This window comes from Penicillium solitum (assembly GCF_028829755.1).
Source record: "Penicillium solitum strain IBT 25940 chromosome Unknown utg000003l_segment0_segment0, whole genome shotgun sequence".
NCBI classification, from domain to species: domain Eukaryota; kingdom Fungi; phylum Ascomycota; class Eurotiomycetes; order Eurotiales; family Aspergillaceae; genus Penicillium; species Penicillium solitum.
In genome coordinates, this window is record NW_027072123.1 from 1320678 (window position 1) to 1344276 (window position 23599).

The 23599-nt window shown below is 48.7% G+C and overlaps 10 protein-coding genes across 10 annotated transcripts; 6 read left to right on the plus strand and 4 right to left on the minus strand.

The window, feature by feature from the left end:
- Positions 1-534: 534 nt before the first annotated feature.
- N7455_004382 (glutathione S-transferase family protein) lies at positions 535-1384 on the plus strand (the record flags this gene model as incomplete). The annotated part of the gene is made up of 2 exons (XM_040958254.2): positions 535-1214; positions 1282-1384. 2 exons carry the CDS (start codon positions 535-537, stop codon positions 1382-1384), a joined length of 783 nt encoding a protein of 260 aa, XP_040811414.2.
- Positions 1385-1712: 328 nt separating this feature from the next.
- N7455_004383 (uncharacterized protein) lies at positions 1713-2205 on the plus strand (the record flags this gene model as incomplete). The annotated part of the gene is made up of 2 exons (XM_040958229.1): positions 1713-1766; positions 1819-2205. 2 exons carry the CDS (start codon positions 1713-1715, stop codon positions 2203-2205), a joined length of 441 nt encoding a protein of 146 aa, XP_040811416.1.
- Positions 2206-3033: 828 nt separating this feature from the next.
- Positions 3034-4135, plus strand: N7455_004384 (uncharacterized protein; the record flags this gene model as incomplete). Its single annotated transcript, XM_040958135.2, has 4 exons — positions 3034-3088; positions 3143-3581; positions 3643-3887; positions 3948-4135. The coding sequence occupies 4 exons, from the start codon at positions 3034-3036 to the stop codon at positions 4133-4135; spliced, it is 927 nt and encodes a 308-aa protein (XP_040811315.2).
- Positions 4136-4302: 167 nt separating this feature from the next.
- N7455_004385 (NPA1/URB1 family protein) lies at positions 4303-7843 on the minus strand (the record flags this gene model as incomplete). Its single annotated transcript, XM_040958227.2, has 3 exons — positions 4303-4659; positions 4722-7636; positions 7690-7843. 3 exons carry the CDS (start codon positions 7841-7843, stop codon positions 4336-4338), a joined length of 3393 nt encoding a protein of 1130 aa, XP_040811330.2. The 3' UTR covers positions 4303-4335.
- Positions 7844-8581: 738 nt separating this feature from the next.
- N7455_004386 (uncharacterized protein) lies at positions 8582-8845 on the plus strand (the record flags this gene model as incomplete). The annotated part of the gene is made up of 1 exon (XM_040958174.2): positions 8582-8845. One exon carries the CDS (start codon positions 8582-8584, stop codon positions 8843-8845), a length of 264 nt encoding a protein of 87 aa, XP_040811361.2.
- Positions 8846-9675: 830 nt separating this feature from the next.
- On the minus strand, positions 9676-13368 carry N7455_004387 (uncharacterized protein; the record flags this gene model as incomplete). The annotated part of the gene is made up of 1 exon (XM_040958246.2): positions 9676-13368. One exon carries the CDS (start codon positions 13366-13368, stop codon positions 9676-9678), a length of 3693 nt encoding a protein of 1230 aa, XP_040811313.2.
- A 424-nt stretch (positions 13369-13792) lies between these two features.
- N7455_004388 (ATP-dependent RNA helicase SUV3) lies at positions 13793-16179 on the minus strand (the record flags this gene model as incomplete). Its single annotated transcript, XM_040958162.2, has 2 exons — positions 13793-14864; positions 14918-16179. 2 exons carry the CDS (start codon positions 16177-16179, stop codon positions 13793-13795), a joined length of 2334 nt encoding a protein of 777 aa, XP_040811434.1.
- Positions 16180-16503: 324 nt separating this feature from the next.
- N7455_004389 (Sec1 family protein) lies at positions 16504-18991 on the plus strand (the record flags this gene model as incomplete). Its single annotated transcript, XM_040958206.2, has 7 exons — positions 16504-16537; positions 16602-16639; positions 16705-16792; positions 16852-16998; positions 17058-17260; positions 17313-17779; positions 17842-18991. 7 exons carry the CDS (start codon positions 16504-16506, stop codon positions 18989-18991), a joined length of 2127 nt encoding a protein of 708 aa, XP_040811387.2.
- A 2088-nt stretch (positions 18992-21079) lies between these two features.
- Positions 21080-22087, plus strand: N7455_004390 (uncharacterized protein; the record flags this gene model as incomplete). The annotated part of the gene is made up of 1 exon (XM_040958253.2): positions 21080-22087. The coding sequence occupies one exon, from the start codon at positions 21080-21082 to the stop codon at positions 22085-22087; it is 1008 nt and encodes a 335-aa protein (XP_040811402.2).
- A 692-nt stretch (positions 22088-22779) lies between these two features.
- Positions 22780-23559, minus strand: N7455_004391 (putative G-patch domain protein; the record flags this gene model as incomplete). The annotated part of the gene is made up of 1 exon (XM_040958268.2): positions 22780-23559. One exon carries the CDS (start codon positions 23557-23559, stop codon positions 22780-22782), a length of 780 nt encoding a protein of 259 aa, XP_040811350.2.
- Positions 23560-23599: the final 40 nt, after the last annotated feature.

The window sequence follows — 23599 nt, forward strand, 5'->3', positions numbered from 1 at the left end:
TGGTTTGTACAGAATTGGTAACCTGTAAGCAAATGAAGAACAGTGGGCTAGGCAGTCAAAATATATGCCGATATGGCGTACTAGTGGTTAGAGACTGCCGTCAATCTTCTACAATATTATAATATACTATTATATCCTTCCTTTCTTCTGGGGTTCCGTTTGCCAAAAAGTGAAAGTATGTTTAATTTGAGGGCGCAGGGCCAAAAGCCGCAGACGCCGGGCCGTGCTGAGGTTCGGGCTGCCAAAAACCGAGGACTAAAATATATCGCCAACCTACCGTTTTAGCCTATAGATTATTCTTATTCGTTACGCTAGAAGCATAGTTCTATAGTCATTGGTTCTAGACCGTCGCGCTTTACGTTCTTTATTTAGGCTCCGATGCGGCTACGTCTAGTCGTTTTGTATTTCCTAAGTCTTTCTCTGCCTCTAGCTTTAAAGTCCCGCCTTCTTGTTGCTTCCACTATCCAAGAGTAAACTCTCCAAATACTACCACAGTCCCCCCTCAACCCTCTCACCCATCGATATTCGCTCATCATGGCCACGTCCCTCAAGTCAGCCCCCGCCATCACCATTTTCCGGGGCTTCCCTGAAAAAGGCTGCTACACCTGGTCGCCATTTGTCACTAAGCTCGAGGCCCGCTTGCGCTTTGGCAATATCAACTACAACGTCGAAGCAGGCTCACCCCCGAAAGGCCCTAGGGGCAAGGTACCCTACATCACCCTCGAGCGCGATGGGCAGTCTCAATCGATCTCCGACTCCACCCTAATTGCAAAGTCATTCATTGAGTCTGGATATCTGGAAGATCTCAATCGCCGACTCTCCCCCGTGGAGAAAGCCCAGGATCTTTCCCTCAAGGCCCTATTAGAGGATAAGCTCTATTTCTACCAGGGCCACGAGCGGTGGGTGGTAAACTATTACCCCATGCGCTCCAAGATCCTGGCCAGTGTCCCCTGGCCTGTACAGGTGATTGTTGGCAACATAATATACAATAAGAACGTCCGTAATATGCAGGGCCAAGGAACCGGCCTATTTTCGGGCGAGGAAATCGCCGCATTCAGGCAGGAAATCTGGGAATCTGTTGATGGGCTTGTATCAGCTGCGTATGCCCAGCATCGGGATCGGGAGGGGCCGTTCTGGGTGTGGGGCGGTGATGTACCCACCGAGGCTGATGCTGTGTTGTTTGGCTTTGTGGTGTCGGGTTTGGTCTGTGGAGCGTAAGTACACTTTTCCATGTTATGCCTTATGGCAGACACCTGATGATAAATGCTGACTTTTAGGAAGGGCTCCGGAAACCAAGCAGATTGTGAACAGTTACCCGGCGTTGGTGGAGTATGCTCGGAGGATTCATGACAAGTATTTCCCGGATTATCAGCTTTGGGAGTAAATTTGGAAGTATAATGGGACGAGGATAATATAATATCATTGCATGTAGTTGTTTGAACAATATCTATCTCTCGAATTATTCATAAAGGCCGTTAGTCTAATCTCAGCTATATCGTTTTGTTCCCGAGCCATTTCTCTCCGAGCCATTCATCTCCGAATCCATTCTTCTCCGAACGCCATTACTCCCCAGCGCCTAACCGATTTCTTCCGTCTATATATAAGATATAACATATTTCTATAAACCTAGTAGAATCAACTGCTACTTTAAAAGCCCATTTTACTCTGCATCCAAAATATCCCATACACCAAACCCTCATTTTATTCTCATAATGTCAGCCGGTCCCGAGCTTGATAACGCCGCCGTGTTGGACTGGCTAGAAGCGGTAAGGCTGTTTTTCTTCTAACAAAACAAGACAACCAACTTATATCGATTAGTTCCACCGGGCAAGTGCTACCCTCAACGCCGATCAATGGCTGGACGAATTCATGACCGACGATGTGGAGATGCAATATGCAAATAACCCCGTGATCAAGGGTAGCGAGGTGCGACAGATGTTCAAGACCGTTCTCGGCCAACTGGACATGATGGTTCACGATATCCGCTACTTCGACTATGTCGCCCCTCGTATCTATCAAGCCGCGACCATCCGGTATCTTGTCAAAGGAGACAGCCTGGACACCGATGAAATCACCATTCCTGGTTTTGCCGTGTTCTCTGTCCGGAAGGACGATGCCGGGAATGTGAAGTGCTACCGGGCAGAGACCTTCCTAGAGCCGTCGGCGGTGTTTCAACGAATTGTTGAAAAGTCGAACCAACAATAAAGGCGATTGGTGGTAGGCATATATATTAATATCGGTTGAAGTGATGGATCAATTGACTGACACCATAACAGATGCCATAGGAATAGAGGAGTATATTTCTCTACAAGGGTGGAGGCGTTGATGCGACGGTTCGCTGCGTGGGTCCAAGGGACAAGCTTGTATAGCCCTTCTACGCAGGTGTAGAAACTTGTTGGGGGTTTTAATTGCCGAGGAATCAGTTGTGGGCTCAGGCATTACACACGTATAAATATTTTAATCGCGTACAAGTACATGTAATGAACAGTGCGAAAATCCTAGACGGTCTTATCACCCTTTTATTAGTATGAGCCATAAAATCTAGGATATTAACTCTGATAACATGCGATTTGAATAAAGGGTAGGAATTTAAAGTATATAAAAACAATATTATAGAAAGTTGGAGTATAGAGAACGTAGATGTCGAGAATCCAACCATTACGTATACGAAGTGGACTATATTAGCCCGAAGATGTTGAGGCCTTGTGCGCCCACTTTTGGCCAATGTCACTGTGTCTACAGTACGCAAAACAAGCAGAAAAAGAAAAAGAGAAAACAAGTGGATAATTTAGGATCTACAATCAGACAGCCAAGAGAGCAAGATGCTGAAGCAGGATTTGGGAACATGAACAGGTTGTGGCATGAATAAGCGTCATACTGACGCGATCGATTGTAAAAAAGTAATACATATAGATATTGATATATATATATATATCTCTCTTGTATTAAACTGCATATATAAACATATTATCTGAACATCTCATTAAAATTTATAGTATTTCATTTCCATTACTGCAACAGTCCGAAATCATCATGCAACAGGAAGTAGAAAAGCCCTCACGGGGACCTCAATCCCAATTTGAACAGGGTAAGTTAATATCTTATTAAATGGGAATTCTGCTCTTGTTAATACGTACTACAGGCCATCAAGTCCCTGTCGAGCATCACAAAAAGCCCGGCTTACAGGCTGAAATGGAAGATCCCAAGCCCACCTCAAGCAAACTCCCAACGGAGGATAATGGGTACCAGACCTATAAAGCCGCGGGAAAACTTTCTGGGAAGAAGGCCATCATCACTGGCGGTGATTCAGGAATCGGTCGCGCAGTTGCTATTCTATTTGCCATGGAAGGGGCATCTAGCCTCATCACGTATCTTCCCGAAGAGGAAGCAGATGCGCAGGAGACCAAGCGACGAGTGGAAGAAACCGGACAAAGCTGTCATTGCTTTGCAACCGATATCCGGGATAAAAAGAACTGCCAAAAGGTGGTTGACACAGCCCTTAAAAGCTTGGGCGGAATTGATATCCTCGTCAATAATGCTGGGACTCAAACGATGATTGACGATATCAAAGATTTGGAAGAGTATGTATCTTCTATTCTTGTTTCTTTTCTGCCGGAATATGGAATTAACACGTTTCTATAGGTCTCAATGGGAAAGCACATTCGACACTAATATCCATCCCATCTTCTATCTCTCCAAGTACACGATTCCTCACTTGAAGAATGGCTCCACGATAATCAACTGCGCTTCGGTCAACCACTATATTGGTCGCCCTGATCTGCTTGATTATACATCTACAAAGGGAGCCATCGTTGCCTTTACCAGGGGGTTATCTAACCAGCAAGTCAAGAATGGAATCCGGGTGAACTGTGTGTGTCCTGGACCAAGTAAGTTCAACAGGCCGAAACTGAATCCAAATATATAAAAACTAATACGCATATATCTAGTCTGGACCCCTCTAATTCCAGCAACCATGACTACCTCCGCCAAGGAACAGTTTAGCGGTACACCAATGGGCCGCCCGGGACAGCCCAGTGAGGTTGCAACATGTTTCGTCTTCCTTGCAAGTCAGGATAGTAGCTTTATCTCTGGCCAAAGCTTGCATCCGAATGGGGGAGTCGTAGTCAATGGGTAACTACAGAATCGCAGTACATTATGTGAAGATCCTGACCCTGGACTTCAAAACCAGTAGCACCTTAAAAAGGATATGCGTGATAGTATTGTAGAAGATAGATGGATATGTGACACGGTTAATTTCACCTAACTACGTGTACATATGACCAGAAAGGCAAGAACACCAATGATCCAATCTGCTATTATACAAATTCCAATGCCTCAAACTTGCACCTGAATCTCATCAACGACCCGTCCAAGAGTCCCATTACTCCAGCCATCAACTCGCTCACGATCACACTTCTCATACAAAGCACGTGCAAGTGCCGCAAGCTGAGCAGCCTCCTTGGGATCAGCCTCTGCAGCTTGGATCTGGATCCAACTGATGACACCAGAACGGGTGATTAGGGTGGTACTGCCACCGACCTGGGCGGCGCGGTACACAATTTGCAGGATCTTTCGGCGAGCTGCGGGAACAAGGGTTGGGGACTGGTAGAGAGAAAGAATGCGCTCAAAGACATTGGCTCGTCGGTAAACCTCCATATCCTACATTCAATGTGTTAGCAATTGTGGCTTTGGGGCGTAGAACTGAAAAGGTAGAAACTTACAGCCTCGGTGCGGAGTGCCTTGATAAACAGGTTGAGGAGCCAGTCGATCTCCTCGAAATACCCATCATCCAACTCAGGCTCGTGTAGGAGGATTTTGTCAACCCAGTACGTTGGGATCTTCTCGACTTCCCAAGATGGTGCCTTCTGCAGGAACTTGTTGACTTTGCCGTAGACCTTGTGGAGGGGGTCTATGAGAACCTCCAGGCAGTTTGCAGCGCACTCGCCAACAATCCAAGGAACGGGCTTCTCCATGCCAATGTTGTTGACTGTCTCGAGGAGCTCACCAGCCAGAGTAAACACTGTGCGCCATTCAGCGTAGGTGGATTCCTTGAGTTTGGCCATGAAGCGAATGATATTGGCGAAGGCCTGTCTTCGGACTTCTTCGTGCTGGGAACAGAGGCAGAGCATCAGCTCGGCGACGTGACCCTGGTCTACTGCTTCTGTGATGTCCTCTCTTTCCCATTTGTTCAGGGCATTGTGGGTTGTGCCTTCGGTGGGCAGGGATCCAAAGATTTCATCAAGGTCAACGGTGGAGGCTTTGTTGGATGAACTAGGCACATTAGAGCCAGAGCCAGAGTCAATGTCCATCTTATCCTCATTATCGACATCATCAGCCTCCTTCAGGGACTTCTTAAGAAGAGACTTGATTTTCTTAGTCTCAGTTGCTTCAACCAATGCATCCCGAGCAGCTTTGAGCACCTGGGTGTTCTCGCCCGCCTGCTTCAGATTACCCAGAAGACTTGCGATCCAGGCTCCAACGGCAGCTTCCGTGGATGCATCTCCGCTCTTGACGACAAAGGGCCATTGCTCAACAATAGCAGCAACAAGCGCGCTAGTAGTTCTAGACGCATCCTCGGATAATGACTGTAGCAAATCCAAGTAGTGAACGGGCTTCTTGGCAACACGGGAGACACAGTTATCAAAGAAGACCAGCTGTTGATGCAAAACATCAGCCTCGGAATTCTCAAGACTGGACAAGACAGAGGCAAATGCGTGTGAGGAGCTTTGCAGAACGGAGTTATCAACCAGAACAGTCTTGAGCAGGGTAGAAATACGACGCGAAGAGTCCTTGTCTGAAGTATCCATGAGAACCTTGAGGATCGAGGTGAAGGGTGAGTATTGCATGGATGCTGGCTTTTGCCACCAACGCAAAGAAGCAGACTGTTGTGCGATCTGGAGGATGCTCTGAAGTTGGCCCAAAAGCGATTCGGAATCATCTGCGCTAACGTCTGGGGCTTCCAGGCGCTTGAGAACATCAACCAAGACTAGTGAGACGTCAAAGTTTTCCTCCAGAGCAATGTCCGGCATCACTTCATAGTAACAGGTCAAAAGCTCTGCAACGGCTTCCTGCTGAGTCAGGTCCTCCTTTTCTGTTCTGCGGAAGAGCACAACGACATCTTTGACAGCAGGGCAACGGCGGGAGAACTCTGCCAGCAACTTAGCAGAAGCCTGGTTCCAGAATAGCTGACCTTGACCGTGATCCGCCTGGAAGATTTTGAGAACAGCCCGCAGCTTAGTGAACGCGAGAGTCAAGATTCGGACGGCGAATAGAGTGATAATCTCCGCATTCTGGTTGAGACAGCGGGTCATAATCTTCTGGCCAAGGGGACGAGGGAGAATATTTTCAATAACGATAGAAACCGGCGGTGGCAGGATAGGCTGCTTATCCTTCCAGCCACAGTTTGCAGGTACAGGTAACTGCACAGTTGAGAAAAGGAAAGCAGACTCGGCCATCCACGAGGGGGTGGCCTTGGGGTCTGAAATAAACATAGTTTTCCTCGAGAAGTAATCGGCAACGAGCTCCGGTGCCACTCTGAAGATTGATACCAGCAGTTCAATCTGCAGACTATCCACATCAGGCCGAAGGCACTGAATAAGGAATGAAAGGGAACCATTGCGCACGGGGACAGAATCTCGGTATTTGTCGACATAGATGGGGGAATCCAGGCCTAGTTCAATGCATGCATCATCATCAACAGCTAAGGTCTCTGGATCGGTTCCGACGGGATACCAGCCGGTCTCGGGGAGGAGAACGCCGAGTCCGGCAGTTTTGCACACATTCATCATGACTCGGTGGATCTCATTGGCGATGATAACACCGCCAGCATTAGGTTCGTCTGACTCGCGATCATAGCCATAAAGCGTGACCAGTCGTTCGAGATTGTGTCTGTTGAAAAACTTGCTCTTCGATTTGCGAGACAAAGCGGAATCTTGTACCACGTCCCTCTCAATAGCCTTGATAATTTCTAGTACAGTGTCCCGCGGATCTTTCCGGATGTATTCGAGGAAAGACCTGGTGATCTTGTGCTGTTCAATGATATCATTCTTCTCGGAGGCATGCTGGACTCTCAGGTTTGCTAGCAGGTATCGCTGAGCGTTGCGTCTGAGGGTCGACTTGTTGGACTCATCCTCTGAGATCTCCTGTGCTTTGTTAGGGGTCAAGAAGACCTCCAGTCGCTTAAAGGTAATGTACCGGCGAAGGTACAGTTGTCGTGCCACTGCTCCTCCGTCAAAAGTCACGATCTCCGTAAGCAAACGGAGACATGGTGAGATCAAGTGCTCTTTAGACTTGGTTGCTGTCAGACCGCGGTTGAACAATCTCAGCTGATCTTTCTGCAGCAGATGCTTGCATAGCGCGATTCCGAATTCCCGGAACTCCAGTTCTGACGAAATCGTCTTAAGGAAAATCGCAAGAACAGAAGGGACACTAGTCAATAAAGGCTCATTGTTATTGCTATCGCCAAATGACCAAGATTGGATGATGTCCGCAAAGCACACTGAGGTTTCATCCTCCTTCCCGGAGTTGGTGATTTGCTTATCGCAATACTCCTTGAGGACACGCAATTTCTCTGCTTTGTCGCTCTCTTTTTCTGTCTGTGCAATTGACAGCAGAAACTCTTTAAACTTGATTATACCTATCTTCTAGTCAGTTTTGGTGTAGCTTTGGGTGGCTTGCGATCTGCCTCACCTTGCTTTGCCAACGGGGCATTTTGCTGGACAGCCAGCAGTTCACGCAATGAAGCAGCAGACTTGATATTGGACGTGACAGCCAGTTTCTCCGGCTTAGGATCATCGATCTTTCTTCTCTTCGCCCGCGAGGGATGCTCTGTGATGTGCGACATGATTTGACGGGTTGGTGTTCTAACTTATTTTTTTTTATCGATGTTCCGATACCATCGACATTTCCAGCTCGTTGATTGGTTAAGGGCTCCCCGCCCGGTACAAAAGTGTGGATACACCGCCTACCTCTGCCCGATTTATATCAGGGCGGTGTGCCATTAGCCCCCGATAAGTGGAGACAACATCATCTCCATCCTTTACTTTTGTACTCCGTACATGTCTGGTTGTCGATTTCTGTCCATCCTTTACACGATATCTTCAAAATGATGGCTTATACAGCCTATTAGCAAGGTCCCTGTATGGGAATGGTACTTAATCCTCTATTGACGGGGATATGAATGGCCCGGATACATACAACGGGCTTATCGGGGTCCTGCAGTGTTAGCAAAGCTAACAGGCTCTTTCCTCAGCCTTATACTGTCTTTTCAGATGCCTTTGTAGATATCTTTTTAAATGACTTTCCAAATGTCTGTTATATATGTATGAACGTCGCAAAACGCATTTTTCAATATATATACAACATAATATTTGATAATGATGACCCTATATTTATATTTCGACTCTCACATTTCATCCCAGCCTGACAACTAGCAAACGGCTTCAGTGGGCTATTTGTACCGTCTGATTCTTCGACCCCTTCCTTTCCATCCCAACTTCTTTACCACCTCATCTTCTTCTACTTCTTCTAGCTATCCTCCCATCAAGACCATTGATTTACCTATCACGTCGTTCTTCCAGTCATGGATCACACCAGAGATGTCATCAAAAGCCAAATGGCTGAGTTGAAGGACCTCATGAAGGAGGTCGCGGCCCTCAATACGCAGTTGAATAGCGCGGTTCCTCATAACCGGATTGAATTGTGCCTGGAAATGTTGGGAAAGACCTTCCAGGTCAAGACTCTCAAGGAAGACACTCAGCGCAAGATTGATACAATGGACGTCCACCCCAAAAAGACTCTGGCTCGCCAGCTTCACGAAATTATGAAAGTCATGGGCTATGATTGACGCGAGTGATACCAAGACCAAACCCTCCATTTCTGGCATTGCTGGCACCACACGCAAATGAAGAATCTGTAAGCTAGAAGACCATTTAGCATCCTTACTACTCTGTGGAACCTACTGACATGACCAGATGGATTGGCATGGCCGGGCTTTTGTTGCGAAGGATAATACGGACTCATCTACCAGGACGCATTGACCGAGTGTCCATCTCTCTTATGATCCAATTTCACTAGGTTTTGATGGTTATCATTTAATCTCCCCGTAAAACAAACTATCGTACATTAGCTCTGACTGGCTTAGGGAGGGACCAAAACAACATTTACCTCGGCCTGATAAGAAGTTTCTATATATTTATAGTGAGACAGATGATTATGTGGCTTGTATACCCGACAAGATAGGGAGTGATCTGAATACCAAGCTGTTTTATGGCAATATTAACAGACGTTATGCTTACGATTCCCCTACTATGTATGTCTTTCCTATATGCCATTTTAGGGCAATCAGTCGCAAACTATACAATGGGGTGAAAGACATAATTCCAAATAAACGCCTTTTTGATATATATTCTCGATATGACTATAAACTGGACTAGATAGGAAGGAAGGCTTGACTTACGACGAAGGCCTTTTGCTAGCAGGATGCTTAGTGGTGAATGGAACAACCAATAATATTCCCATCTAGATATCATACAAGAACTAGATCCAAAACAAGTAACTCCCATATTTTAAGCTAAGTGATTCATGCAAAAGCACAATGGTAAAGAGATATAAGACGCAAGAAATAAAAAACTCACGATCGCAACCATGGTTGGTATATTGGAAAGATAACAAAAATCAACCCCAGGTTCCACCACCACCACCTCTGCCCTGGCGCCGCTGGGCAGAAATACGCCAATCGTCTTCGCCAGCAAAGCGGTTGTGCAGGGGCTGGATGCGCTCCGCCTTCTTACGCTTCGACAATCGATCCGTAGGTGCAACCTTGAAGAAAGTGGGCGCCGCCTCCACGAGCCATTTCGGCTCAATAGCAGTGGTACAGTGCATGTACTCCTTAGTCGTGAGGACCAAGGTGTGGTAGATGACGTGTTCAGCCGGTTTACCGAACATCGCGGAACTGGGGTGCATGTACACGGGCGTTCCTTCCACCAGGGTCTTGTATCCCTCCTGGGGGTCTTTACGCGCTGCGTTGCGGAAGAAGCCGGTGCACAGGGACTGTCGCACTTTCATGGTATCCCGGCCGCAAGAGACGATGCGGTGCTTGTAGCGGTTCATGATGCCCATCAGCTGTTGGCGCACATCTTGGGCGCGCTTGATCTGTCGTGCTTGGATGAAGTTCTCGAAACACCAGGAGTTGTTGAAGCCTGCGTTCTTCCACCCATTGTATACATTGAGGAGGGTCAGATGATCGCCGTGCGGATCGTGGAATTTGGACTTCTTCTGGTCTGCTTGTTGCTGCTTTTCTTTAGGGCGGTAGAAGACAGACTGGATGGACAGCATGGCGACAATGCTAAGCATTTCATCGGAGCAGCCTGAATCCACAGATGCAATGAGCACCTTGGCAAGCGCAGGCTCCATGGGGAAATCGGCCATCTTTCGTCCGAGGCGAGTCAGAAGACCTTCATCGTCAAGCGCTGACAAGGCATATAGTTCTTCAAGTGCTGTCAACATTGTGTTGGTAGGCGGTGGGTCCATGAAATCGAAGTGGAGGAGGTCGTTGATACCCATGGCCTTGAGCATGAGAATAGTATGTGAGAGATTCTGGCGCTGAATTTCGGGAATGGTTGTTGGAAGCATTTCAGACTGGTAGGCAGCCTCCGTGTACAATCGGAAACACTTTCCAGGTCCTGTTCTTCCGGCACGGCCAGCTCTTTGCTTAGCTTGCGCTTGGGAAATGGGAGTCACCACAAGGGAATCCATGCCGAGCTTCGGATCATAGGCGTTCTGCTTCACGAAACCGGGATCAATGACGTAGTAAATCTGATCAATTGTGATCGAGGTCTCTGCAATATTCGTTGCAATGACGACTTTACGTCCACCTGGGGGTGCCGGATCGAAAATCCTACTCTGCATCTCACTGGGTAGTGCAGAATAGACAGGTAAGACGACCAGCTCAGGGACAGTAGGTCCCAAAGCTTTCATCCGCTCGAATAAAATCTCACATGCTGTATCAATCTCTTCTTGGCCCGTTAAGAAGACCAGAATATCACCTTGCGGTTCTGTCAAATGAATTTGCATGACAGTGATAAGTGCAGCATCCAGATAATCGGATTCGGGCTCTTTAGAGTACATGACTTCGACAGGGAAAGTTCGGCCGGGAATAGAGAAAATGGGACAACCGTGGAAATATTCGGAGAACTTTTCAGCGTCAAGTGTGGCGGAGGTGATAATCAATCTGAGATCAGGTCGTCGTTTGACTGTCTTTTTCAACAATCCGAAGAGGATATCAGTTGCGATTGTCCGCTCGTGCGCTTCGTCAAGCATGATAACGGAGTATCTCTTAAGGTCCGGATCCAGAAGAATTTCTCTCTGGAGCATTCCATCGGTCATGTACTTGATCTTCGTGTCTGGGCTGGTACAATCCTCGAAACGGATGGTATATCCAACCTCTGCTCCGAGCTTGCAGCCAACTTCCTCGGCCACACGTTTAGCCACTGACATGGCAGCAACACGGCGAGGCTGGGTGCAACCAATCATTCCATTGTTTCCATATCCGCCCTCGGCCAGGTATTGCGTCAACTGCGTGGTCTTTCCAGAACCCGTATCTCCAACGACAATCATCATTTGATTGTCCTTCACTGCATCCAGCAATTGCTTCCGGAACTTGTAGACGGGCAGACTCTCGCGTTGTTGTTTCATGGACATGGTCGTCCGCTTTCCAAAAGATGCGTTCTTGCCCATCGTCACTCTCTTCCACTCTGGTACAGCCTCGTCCTGCTTGGGCTGCGCACTCCGAAGATCAGCGGCAAACTTTCGTTCTTCCGGTGCAACCATGGGATCCTGCCATTGGGCATTCAGATCAACATCGGCCGCCTTTTCGGCCGCCTTGTCCTGTGCTTCCTGCTGCTTCAATTCGCGTCTCTCCTTGGCAAGGTTGGTGCCTGCCATAGCAGAACGGTTCATTGAACCATCGGGAGCCTTGACAACACGAATAGGAGAAAGTTCGAGGGATTGTTTCGTCTGGCCAGCCAAGAAAGGAGGCTCCTCGTCTTTGACCTCAATGTCGATATCCTCCTCCTCTTCGAAAGTGCCTTCGCCGGTGAGCGTTGCGTTATATTCTTCGTCGATATCGGGATAGTCTGCTGCAGAGGCAACACCGGAGGCAATCAATTGTCTGATCTCCCACCGCTCTGGCGAAGTCATGCGCTTTCGGTTCCTCATTGGCCGGCCTCCGGATCCTTCAATAACGGGCACATCGGAGCCGAGGCTGCCGTACCTATCATCTGCGAGTCCACCATCGAGACGTTCCATATTTGCACCAGAAGCAAGGCGCTTCTGGGGAACAAGATCCATGCCTGTCGCTTGATCCACCTCCTTCATGGACAGTCCGATGCGAGTACCTTCAATACTAGCGACTTTGACTTTGACTGGTTGTCCCCGCGAGACCAAATCTGAGGGGTGATTGACTCGTGCTCCTTCCTGCATTGCTGAAACGTGAACAAGACCATCCACCTTCCCCTTGACGCCCTTTAGGTTCACAAAAGCACCGAAATCTTTCACACCCGTGACGGTTCCATCATAAATCTTGAACAAAACGGGGTGGTCATCCAGCTCGACAGGCGGAGGACGGCGGAAATCATCATCCTCGTCACGATCACGGTGTCTCCGACGGTCACTATGGCCATTGCGACGGCTGTCTTCCCGGTTGTTGTATTTTCCAATCGATCTACCGAACTCGTCCACGAGATCATCGTTTTTGTTATAACGCTGGGCACTTCGAGACCTTGATCGCGAGCGGTATTTGTCTCTGCGCCGTCCACGGTCGTAATCGTTGTGCTCGGGGCTGCGGCTCCGCTTCCTCGTTCCACGATCGTTTCTCGATGCATGTGGTTTGTCCTCCTTCGGTTTTCCTGCCAGCCCCTCTAGCATAGCAAAAGTGTCGTCCATCGCACCTGCTTGTGCGTCGGCCTCGTCTGCCGCTTGGCGATCTGTGTAGTCTTCTTCCGCCCAGCGCTTCTCCGTATCGGGGACCGCAAGGCCCTTGAACACGCGAGACTTTTGCTCTAGAGCATCAAGCAAAGCCATATCGTCGTTGGCATCAGAAGTTCCCTTGTCGTTCTCTACTTTCTTTCCCTTGTACTTGGGGTGCATCGTGAGCACCATGCGGTCGACACTCTCCAAGAGACTTTGGGGGAATTCGCCGCCCATGTCGTCGAAAAATTTCTTGAAATCGGAAAACTTGCCGTTGCATTTGAGGTGCTGATCGATCACGAACTCTGCGAGGGTCTTGTCGGCGATTCCCAGGTGATTCTCGAACTCGTTCGTCACGCGCGAGACGAGCGAGAACAGCTCCAGAGACTCGAGGTCATCCATGATGGGTGGTGGGACTAAGGATATCCGACCAAATAGAAGATAGAGCCAGCAAAGCTGGAGAAGTGACGTTTAATTTGGCGAGCGCGCAAAACACTGCTACCCTGTAGCTCTTCCCTCGCAGTTCGGGATCTTGAAGGCGGAAAATTAGTGCAGCCGAAGTTGCCACCGATAAGATAAGGCGGTATGCACTTTTTTTAGCACCTGGGAAACAGTTAAGTGAGAGACTTGATCGATTTATGGTGACAATATAATATAGTAAATGTCGGAGATCTTCAAACATGTTCGATCAAAATGTGAATGTAAGCCGAAAGAGACGCACAACAGAGCAAAAAGTAATAGTAAATAAGTCTAAAGGTATTAGGTATTGAGTATTGGAGATCGGTTTTATACATCTAATATACATATTTTTTGTTGTACATATTCATCACTCTTTGGGGACTTCTGTGTTATAGTACGACTCTTTTGAGTCAGACTCCGAGTCGTCCAAGTCGGGGGATGCACCCTCTTCCTCGCCCTCGGCTTCCGGTGATGGCTCATATAATGAGAGATCAGCGTCGGACGATTCACCCTCTGCAGCCTCCCCAACCTCCGAAGCGGCCTCTTCGGAGAGATTGATTTCCATCTGCTCTCCTTCACCAGATGGTTGCATCCAGTCTCCAGCAACTCCCATGCGTTCCTGCTCCAACAGCTGTTTCTGCAGAGCAATCTGGCGCTTCAGAGAAGCACCCTTCCGCAGCCTCTTGTTAGCGGAGAATTCAGTCAATGCCCGAACCATCCGCTCCTCAACAAGTTCCTTGACATGACTTGCCAGAGTTCGGTCAGTGAAGACACCACCGAATCGGAAACTGAGCCACAGGTACAAGATAACTGCCCTATGAAGGCTCTCCAGATCATGCAAATAGTCGTTGCTGCCAGAAACGGGCTGCTCGATGACTTCCAGGTTGAGATAGGCGATGTCCAACAGTCGCCCTTCATGATGTTCGGCTACACAGTCCGCCATAGCACCAGTAACATCACGCGCACCTGAACTTTTACGGTCCATTGGAGAAACCATGAACTTTAGCTGGTCCTCAAATGGCAGTCCTTTGACAGTGTCGATAATTTCGGCGTTTTCCAACTGACTGCTAGGGTCACACAAGAAGAACAAAGGGTTGACCTTGGCAATGTCCAAGACCCGCTTGATCAGATATTCGAAAGGTACACCAGGTGGGAAGTAGGCGGCAAATTTCCGGAAAACAGATTCTGGGGGGAAGATGCCCGCCGCACTCAGCGGCGGGGGCTCCAACTTCAGAGCTTGCTGAATATACGGAAGGTCAACTTCTTCGAGACAGGAGATCAGCCCCACGTTAGGCTCCTCATTTGTGTTTTCCGTGGCATTGGCTGGACGATATCGGCCAGCACGTCCACCAATTTGTTTAATCTCGGGGACAGTAAGCCGTTGAAGTCCAGTCGGGACACGCTTGACGAGGGTGTCAAAGATAACACGTTTGCAGCTCCTATTGTTGGTTAGTATGGAAGCGTAAATATAACAAGGGAACGTAAAACTCACAGGTTAAGACCCATGCCAATCGCGTCACTCGCCACGAGGAAGTCATAGTCGTTATCTGGGTCATTGAACAGATTCGCTTGTTGGGTCCGAATCTCTGCCGGCAGACCACCATAAACGATGGCTGCGCGTCTACCGGTGGTCTTCTCAATGTCTGCCTTCATGGCGTGTATACCTTTCCGGGAAAAGACGACTATACAGTCACCCTTTTCAAGGCTATTGAGATTACCCTTTAAACTGTGCGGCATCACTTCCAAGGCGTTCAGACGTTCGTAGCGGTGGACCTCCAAATTATCTCCCGTGAGTGCACATAGCTCCCGAATCAATGGTATGGCGCGGGTTTCACCGCACAGGTGCAGTTCGGCTACCTGGGCACCAAGGAAAGCTCGAGTCCATGCCCATCCTCTTGACGAGTTAGCAATCATTTGGATCTCATCGATCACGCCAACATCGTATTCCTGCCCCAGGCTAACCATTTCCACGGTATTGCTGGTAATACGCGGCACCTGATCATCGTCGGGAAATTTGACATCGTCACCAGTGACGAGACTGCATGGAACCCCGTCTGCCTTGAATCGATGATATACTTCTTGCGCGAGCAATCTCAGGGGACCTGCGTAAAACCCATTCTTGCTTTTCGCCAGCCGTTGTAGTGCATGGTAGGTTTTTCCGGAATTCGTCGGCCCGACATGGAGATGGATTGTTCGCTGCATCGATCGTGCGCGCGGATACCACTCGGCTGGCCATCGAAGGTCGGTCACTTCTTGCTGTGCTTCCAAGATGGGTGCTGAGAACCTCGCGGTGATATTTTCCGAATACTGCATGTATTCCACCTCCTCCCGCAGGCCCTGAAGTCCGGAGGCGAGGTAGGCCTTTTGCAGCGCTACCTTTGTTTGCCGAAGAGGTCCCCATTGTGCAGATGCCTTCTTATCATCTGATTTGCAGGCGTTTTTGATTTGGCGCTCGAATTGGGTCCATCCTTCTAGTGAGTCGCCTGATTTATTCAACTTGCTGTATACATCGCGCAGGGTCGCATCCACCAGTTCATTGAAATCTCGTGCGGCCGCAATATCCTGTCGGGCGGACCTTGCGGCCGAACCTCCTCCATGTGATTTGCCTTTTTTTGTGTCTTTCCTGTCTGTGGAGATCTCGGGTTTGGCCTTTCTCGATCGTTGCAGAATCGAGGTTGTGGTGAAGGGTCGTACAGCGAAACGAGCCAAGGGTCGCAAAGTGAGGGAGCGACTAACGCCAGTCCATGGCTGCATTCCTAGACGACGGGGGCTCCAATCCCGTAGAGAGGAACAATTCGAGAACAAAGAAAGTCCGTAACAAAGAGAAAGGGTAGACTAAAGAACAAGGGACATAAGGAGAGAAACCAAAAAGTTCCCTTATCGACCTGATCCACTTTAAAGCTCCAATGGTGGGGAAAACCATCTTCCCTTCATATACCTCAGACGGCCACCTCTCCTCCTCCTTGAACTGAACATCTATTCGATCTTCTTACTCTCTGTCTGCTTTTTTTTCCTGTACTCTTACTTTTCTGTTCCAGTCTTCACCCTGAAGCCCCAGGTTGTGGGCTGCCCGCCATCATGGGCTCCTCGATAATTAACATTCAACGCGACTGTGGGTGGCTGCTTCTACTACCTCTTGCAAGAACCCCTGGCTGACCTGATGCTGTATGGAATAGTTATACTGAACACAATCCGCAATACCGGTGGCCATGAGGTGAGCCCGACCCCTCCGATCAACCCCTCTACCGCGGATACTGACGGCAACCCTCCCCCTAATAGTGGAAAGTTCTGGTGGTCGATGAGACCAGCAAGAAATTGGTCGACGGCGCTGTGAAGGAGGAAGAAATCCTCAATCTCAATGTTTCCAGTGAGCTCGTCTTGTTCTTTGCGACTCAAGCGATCTCACTAATCACCACCACACCCCAGACGTCGAGCAGATCGAACATCGACGACCGTCCAATCCCGATATGGATGCGTTGTACATATTGTCCCCGGAAGCGTACGTGGTCGACTGTCTGATGGCAGATTTCGAGGTGGGCCGATACAGAAAGGCATTCTTGGTGTGGACATCATGTTAGTGGGCTGGTGAACCCGAAGCCATCGCGACGTCATTTTTCTCACACAGCTTATAGCCCTCGACCCCCAGCTGCGATCTCGACTTGACCGGTCCCAAATGGCGCGCGATCGCATTGCAGACTTTTACACTATGAACATCAATTTCTACCCCAGAGAATCCCGCTTGATCACATTCCGGGACCCGTGGAGCTTCCCGGTGCTCTTCCACCCTGGTTGCAACAACTTGATTCGGCGTCATTTAGAAGAATTGGCCCAGAAGGTAAGATGTGCCCTCCGAGCATGCCGATTGGGCTTGCTGACGTTGAATCAAGGTCGTCTCTCTTTGCGCTTCCCTGGGCGAATACCCTGTGATTCGGTACTATCGGCCCCGGTCTCCGACTCACGAAGCCGGAGTTATGTGCTCTCACTTGGCGCGTTTCATTCAAAATGAATTGGATCAGTTTGCGCAGTACCAGCGTGACTTCCCACCCCAAACAAACCGCCCCCGAGGCGTACTACTCGTAGTAGACCGTTCCATGGACTTGTTCGCGCCCCTCATTCACGAGTTTACATACCAGGCCATGGTCCATGATCTTCTTCCTGTCACAGATGGAGACAAGGTCACCTACAAGACAGTTTTAAACCAGGGGAACAAAAATGAGGAGGTCAAGGAGATGGAGATTGGCGAGAATGACCGAGTCTGGGTGGACTACCGCCATATGCATATGAAGGATGTGCTTGGAAAACTGGGCGAGGACTTTGCCAAATTCCGAGCAGCAAACCCTCAGTTTGCAGACGAGTGAGTTTCAATGGGCCATCCCCATACCAGAGTCGGAATACTAACTTGGTCATTTTTTTCAGTAACGACAAATCCAACGTGAACACCATCAAGGATATGTTGGGCGGACTGACAGAATTCCAACAAGGTAAGGATGCATACACGCTGCATCTCAATATGGCACAAGAGTGTATGAACTACTTCCAGTCCCGGAAACTCTTGGAAGTGAGCTCCACCGAGCAGTCATTCGCTACAGGTCTGGATGAGAACTACAAAAAGGCAAAGAACCTCGCAGCGCAACTTGTACAGCTCCTCGATGACGATTCAGTCGTACAACCAGATCGGCTTCGACTCATACTTCTGTACATCATGTATCGTGGTGGATTGCTAGGTGGTGACATTCGCAAACTCATGGCGCACGCTGGACTCCCACCACAAGACGGCGGGGTGATTGCCAACCTCGAACTCCTTGGAGTTCGTGTCGAGAAGCCTCTAAAGGATGAGAAGCCACCAGTGCAACCTCTTTTCAACCGACGAAACCCACCACCCGAATCAGAGGAGCTCAGCCTAAACCGGTACGAGCTAGCTATCAAGCAGATGCTCGAAGACCAGCTTCAGGGCAATCTGGACCCGACTACTTTCCCCTTCACACGTCCGCACACCGAGACGGACGGTGCTATAGTTGCCCAAGAAATGCAGTCACAGCAAGCCTCTTTGCGCAGCGCAAAACCGACCTGGGCACGCACAAGATCCGTCGACCAGCCTCGACAGCGCATAATCGTCTTTATGGCCGGTGGTGCCACCTACGGCGAGTCACGAGCCTGTTACGAAATCTCAGCGGCATACAACCGGGACGTCTACCTTGCCACAACTCACATGTTGACCCCGGGTCTCTTCCTCCGCCAGGTAAGGGACCTTGGTGTTGACCGGCGTCGTCTCGACCTCCCATACGAGCGCCCCAAACCTACTGCCCCGGCCCATCTCTTCGAGCGCGAGGCCCCTCCAGCTCCCACTCCGCCACCACAGAAGAAGCCCGTCTCAACAGCACACCTCAACCCGCCAGCTCCGCCAGAGGCACTGATGGCTGGTATGTCAATAAACGGAAACGGAAGCGGAAGCAGCCCTGCCTCATCTGGCAGCGGAAAGCACGACAAGAAGGACAAGAAAGATAAGGATAAGAAAGACAAGGACAAGAAGGACAAGAAGGAGAAAAAGTACCGTTTCTTCAAGTAACATTCGCCATTTCTATTTCTCTTGATCCCACCCTGTTTTCTGTGTCCTGCTGTCCCCGTCCAGCGCTTTTGTGATACCATTCTTTTCCTTGTCTTTCTGTTGGTCTGGTCTGGTCCCTAGCATTCAAGGCGCTATTGTCAGCGGTTTTTTATTTTTTATTTTTATTTCCCAAGATGAGTCCTATACGGACTCATGTCATGGGAATGTGTTCATTGTACTACAATTTATGTTAGGTAGAATCTGGACACCAGTTTCAACTTACAATGCCTACGGTAAATATTTAAATTAAGCACTCAAGCAGAAACAAATGCCGTATCTCCATTTGAAACTGATATCCACATAACTTGAATTTTATTTAAGACTAGAATCCAAGACGAATCTTAGAACCGCGCTGTAAGTAAGCCTTAGTATTAGATTAAGCCGGCGCTTAGGACGCTTGGTGAGCGTATAAGAAGTAGAGGGTTATATTAGACTAAGCGAAAGCTTAGCGGATGATATAATTAAGTCTATACGTATATAGCTAACTAGTATCTACTACAATATAATAAAAAACCGTGCGATCCTAACAGACTCGTAAAGCGTATTTGGAAGCTTCAACCGGCTTTCCAATGGAATGGATCCACGTCTTTCCTTTATAGCACTGGGCAAAGAGTTCTTCGGCATGGTCACTGTAAAATGCCACTCACCGTCAATTTGAACGACCACAGCATCTGAGGACTGGATTTGAGTGTGGCTATACTTTGTTCATGCAAAAGCCAAGCTGTATGCCTCGGTGCGAGAAGAAACCCTCGTCAGTTCATTCAGGTAGTGAAGTGCCCTAGACCCGTGAGCTGAAGTCACCAGCGCCTAGGTCTAAGCTCGATGTGTCTGCCAGCCTATGGAAAGAAAATAAATTGTGAGTCTTCCCCGACAGAGATAACCTCAGCCAAATTTACCCCTGTCTTGTCTGCCAATTGGAGGCATTTACCCATCCAAACTAATCCTACCTAGGTACCCTCGGGGGTCATACCCTTTTCGAGCTCTACCCCTGCCCACCAGTCACGCACTAATGCAGCAGAAAATGCAGTAGTAGGGTCTCGATTGATTGGTGTTCGTTACGATTCAGAGGATGGGGGGGGGGGGGGGAGGGGAGTTTGTTTTGGAGAGAATGCATAAAGCTCTATCTATATAAGGGCTCGATATATAATGAAGAAGCATTATGGTAGGAAGTCTGCTTAACTTTTCCTATGCGAAGAATTATGCTGTATCGGCGACGAGGAGAAAACGGCCCTAAGGCTCTAATTTCCACCGAGAAGGGACAAGGGTGCCGAGAGAGGTATAGATTACATTGATAGAGAGTACTTAATAGGCTATAGGAGGTTACTGGTGGATTCAACCTCGTTGGGGGTTATTTTTTTAGTAAACTAACTAGTAACAAGCTCACGAGCCCATTGATGCAAGCCACGAGATGTAGCCCCCTCCTTTCACACCTTTCAACCGGACATAGGTTTGCATACCTCGAATCTTCCTCGATATCTGGCTATCGGCAGGCGAAGTTGCCCCGGTCGGGGAACAGACAGGCTGTAATGGCTGCGATAAAAAGGGCCTTTCAAGGTTTAGGAATTCTCTCCTCTCAGGGGGATAAAGAGGAGGAAACGGATGTGAAAGAGCAAGACTTGGACAGCACACATGCAGACGATGGAAAAGACCGACTAAAAGTGAAATGGTTCTCGGAAATCCCACGCTGTTCTGTACGTTCGCTTCTGCTCGATTATGGCTAGCCAAAGCCGACACTTGAACATGAATACTGACGTTGCAACTTGAAATTTTCGAAATCAATAGTTCCAATGCTTGTATCCACCAGCTTTGAGTTGCGGTTGTTATTACTCCGACTTCAATTGCATATGCAGATCGATTCAAGTGATCGCAGCAGACGAAGACATCGAAGCTTGCATGAACTCATGCCCAGTGAACCCGGATCAACGCTGTTAGTACCTTTTACTCCTTTCGTATCTCACCATTTCTAATTTCTATTTTGTTGAAGGGACTCCATCGCGTATTCTTGACTTTTGCGGGCTGGTCGGCGAAGATGTTCAACTGCCAGAATATATGGCTCAGTTCGCGGGGTTGCATCGACGACAAGATGATCAAGTCAGTTATAGTGATGGAGATTACTATTCCACCGCCAGTTATGATGATTGGGCCAGTTATAGTGATGACAGTTACTATTCCACCACCAGTTATGATAATGTGCCGCTCCCTGCAACTGCAACTGCAACATCGTATACACAAACTTCGGCGACAGCGACAGCTTCAACTAGCAGTGAAACGATAACGTCACCAACGTCAACTACTACGGGAAGCACGTCTACAGACACTGTATCTTCATCCTCCTCAGGTCTCTCAACTGGAGCAAAGGCTGGCATCGGAGTGGCAATTCCACTAGTTGCCATAATAATAGCGATATCTCTATTATTGTTCTTTCGCAAGCGAAGAGCGAACAGCAGAAATGGTGCCGGCGACAATATTCCTGAAATTAGTCAACAACCATGGCCAGAGAAAGCCTTACCAGAGTCAAAAAGCCTCCCTGCTGAAGCAGATAGTACCGCTCTTCATGAACCGGACAGCAGTCCTGTATTTGAATCACCGTCCCTGGCTGTCAGTACGCAGAATCCAGGTGTTTACGAGTTGAGTGGCAATTCTGCCGTCAGATATCCTCCCGCGGCATCTTTCGGCACGGCTACGCAGAAGCACAGGACCTCGCTAGGGCATCACTCTTCTACTTCTACGCCTGTCTCTGGGATGACCCCAAGTGGGGGTTTAGATGCTTCAATTTATGCCCTGGCTGATTCTGCTGCACTGTCGCCGAATACACAAGTGAAGACTCAGGAGGGTACTGAACCGCCATCGTCAGGTGTGGAAGTCCCTGATGCGCAATTAGCGCAGCTTGAGGCTGAGATGGCCCGTATAGCGGAAGAAAGAGAACGTTTGCAAAAAATGCAAGTGTTGGCAGACAGAGAGGCAGAGCTGAAAAGGCAGATTGCCGCACGAAAAGCTGCAAACTCGGGGACAAAGTCAGATAGCTCACTTGAAAATGGTTCGAATAAATTAGTTTGAGAATAATAGATAGGTAATATGATATCCGCTACAGATAATTATGAAGGACCTTGGAGATATAGATTGTATTATTCAGAGGGAAATACGAGGCTATATACGAGAAGAGGAAGCCGATTTCCAATCAACTTGGTATTTCGTATAGAGATATTGCGGGATTAATTCCCTTGGATGGCTTGGTTCCTGGTCTGCACCAGCCTCATATCACAAGGACACCTCGTATTATAGCCATGGAGAATCACGAAGAACCTTTGCATAGCTTGTGTATATCCAACTCGTCCATTGAGGAGCTCTCTCGCTTCTTTAGGTATGCCGGCTAAGGCTCCGAAGGTATATAAGCCTATATACTTCTTGGGATTATATCCCTACTAGATCAAACTTACCCCCTAAAGCTACATATGTATGAAATAGTTAGATAGTTATAAAAGCATTTTTATAGGCTTAGAGTAATTTCTTTTCAAAGGTTATATATAGAAAAGTCTCTTGCACCGAATAAGCTTTTCCTACCACCTTCGTGTACATCTAAAAAGAGCATCTAAAAGAGCAACCAAAAGACATGACAAGGCCACATAAGCAACCGACTAGGTATGTATTCTTGGAACAAATAAAACAACAAATAGGGGTATCATCGAACACAAAAACAAGACAAAAAAAGCAGCATATCCATCCATCCACCATCCATCCATAAAAACCACCTAAGCCCCCTCCCCAAGATACTTCAAAACCTCATCATTCTGATAAAAAGTTTTCCTTATCCTCTCCGCTCTCTTCTTATCCTCCGCAATCTTATTCCGCGCCTGTTTAGCATTAAGCTTCTGCACCTTCACCGGCGCAGGTCTAGGCGGCAACGGATCTCCATCCCGATCAAGGCCCGTCCCCAGTCCAGCCGTACCATGCTTGGCACGGGGTTTGATAGGTTCACGAATTCCCTCACGGCCCGATGCGCCGAGCCCAAGTCTGCTATCAGGATCCCAGCCGTAGGTAGAGAGGTATCGGAGACCTGAGCGCGTTCGGTCGAGGTGCGATGGCGGGTGTGAGTGAGTGAGACAGATCTGGTGCGCGAGAGAGGCTTCGTGGGGACGTAGTTCTTTGTCTGTTTCATTTTCTGTGGCTTTGGGGACAGGTAGTTTGCACACTTCGCAGTACTCTGTCGCAGGGGCGGGCGCGGGTGCGGGCTCTGTGAGTGGAGGCGGGGGGATTATGTCTTGAGTTGGTGGCGCGGAGTGTGTGCGGATTGGTGGTGAGGGTGCGCGCTGGGTCGGTGTGCTTGGTGATGTACTTGTGGTTGTTTGGCCCATCACAATAGAGAGGTATTTGTCTGCGATGCTGGTGCCGGAGGAAGAGGGAGTTGGGGTTGTTGTTGTAGTGTCTAGATCGGAAGAGCGCACAAACTGCACGCGTTTTCGGCGGATGCCGGAGCTGAAGGGGCGTTGTTGCTCCGGTGGGAGGAAATAATCTTCGTCCTCGGAGGCCATGGTTGAGAATTGTAGAGCTCTGAAGGCGAGAAAAGGAAGC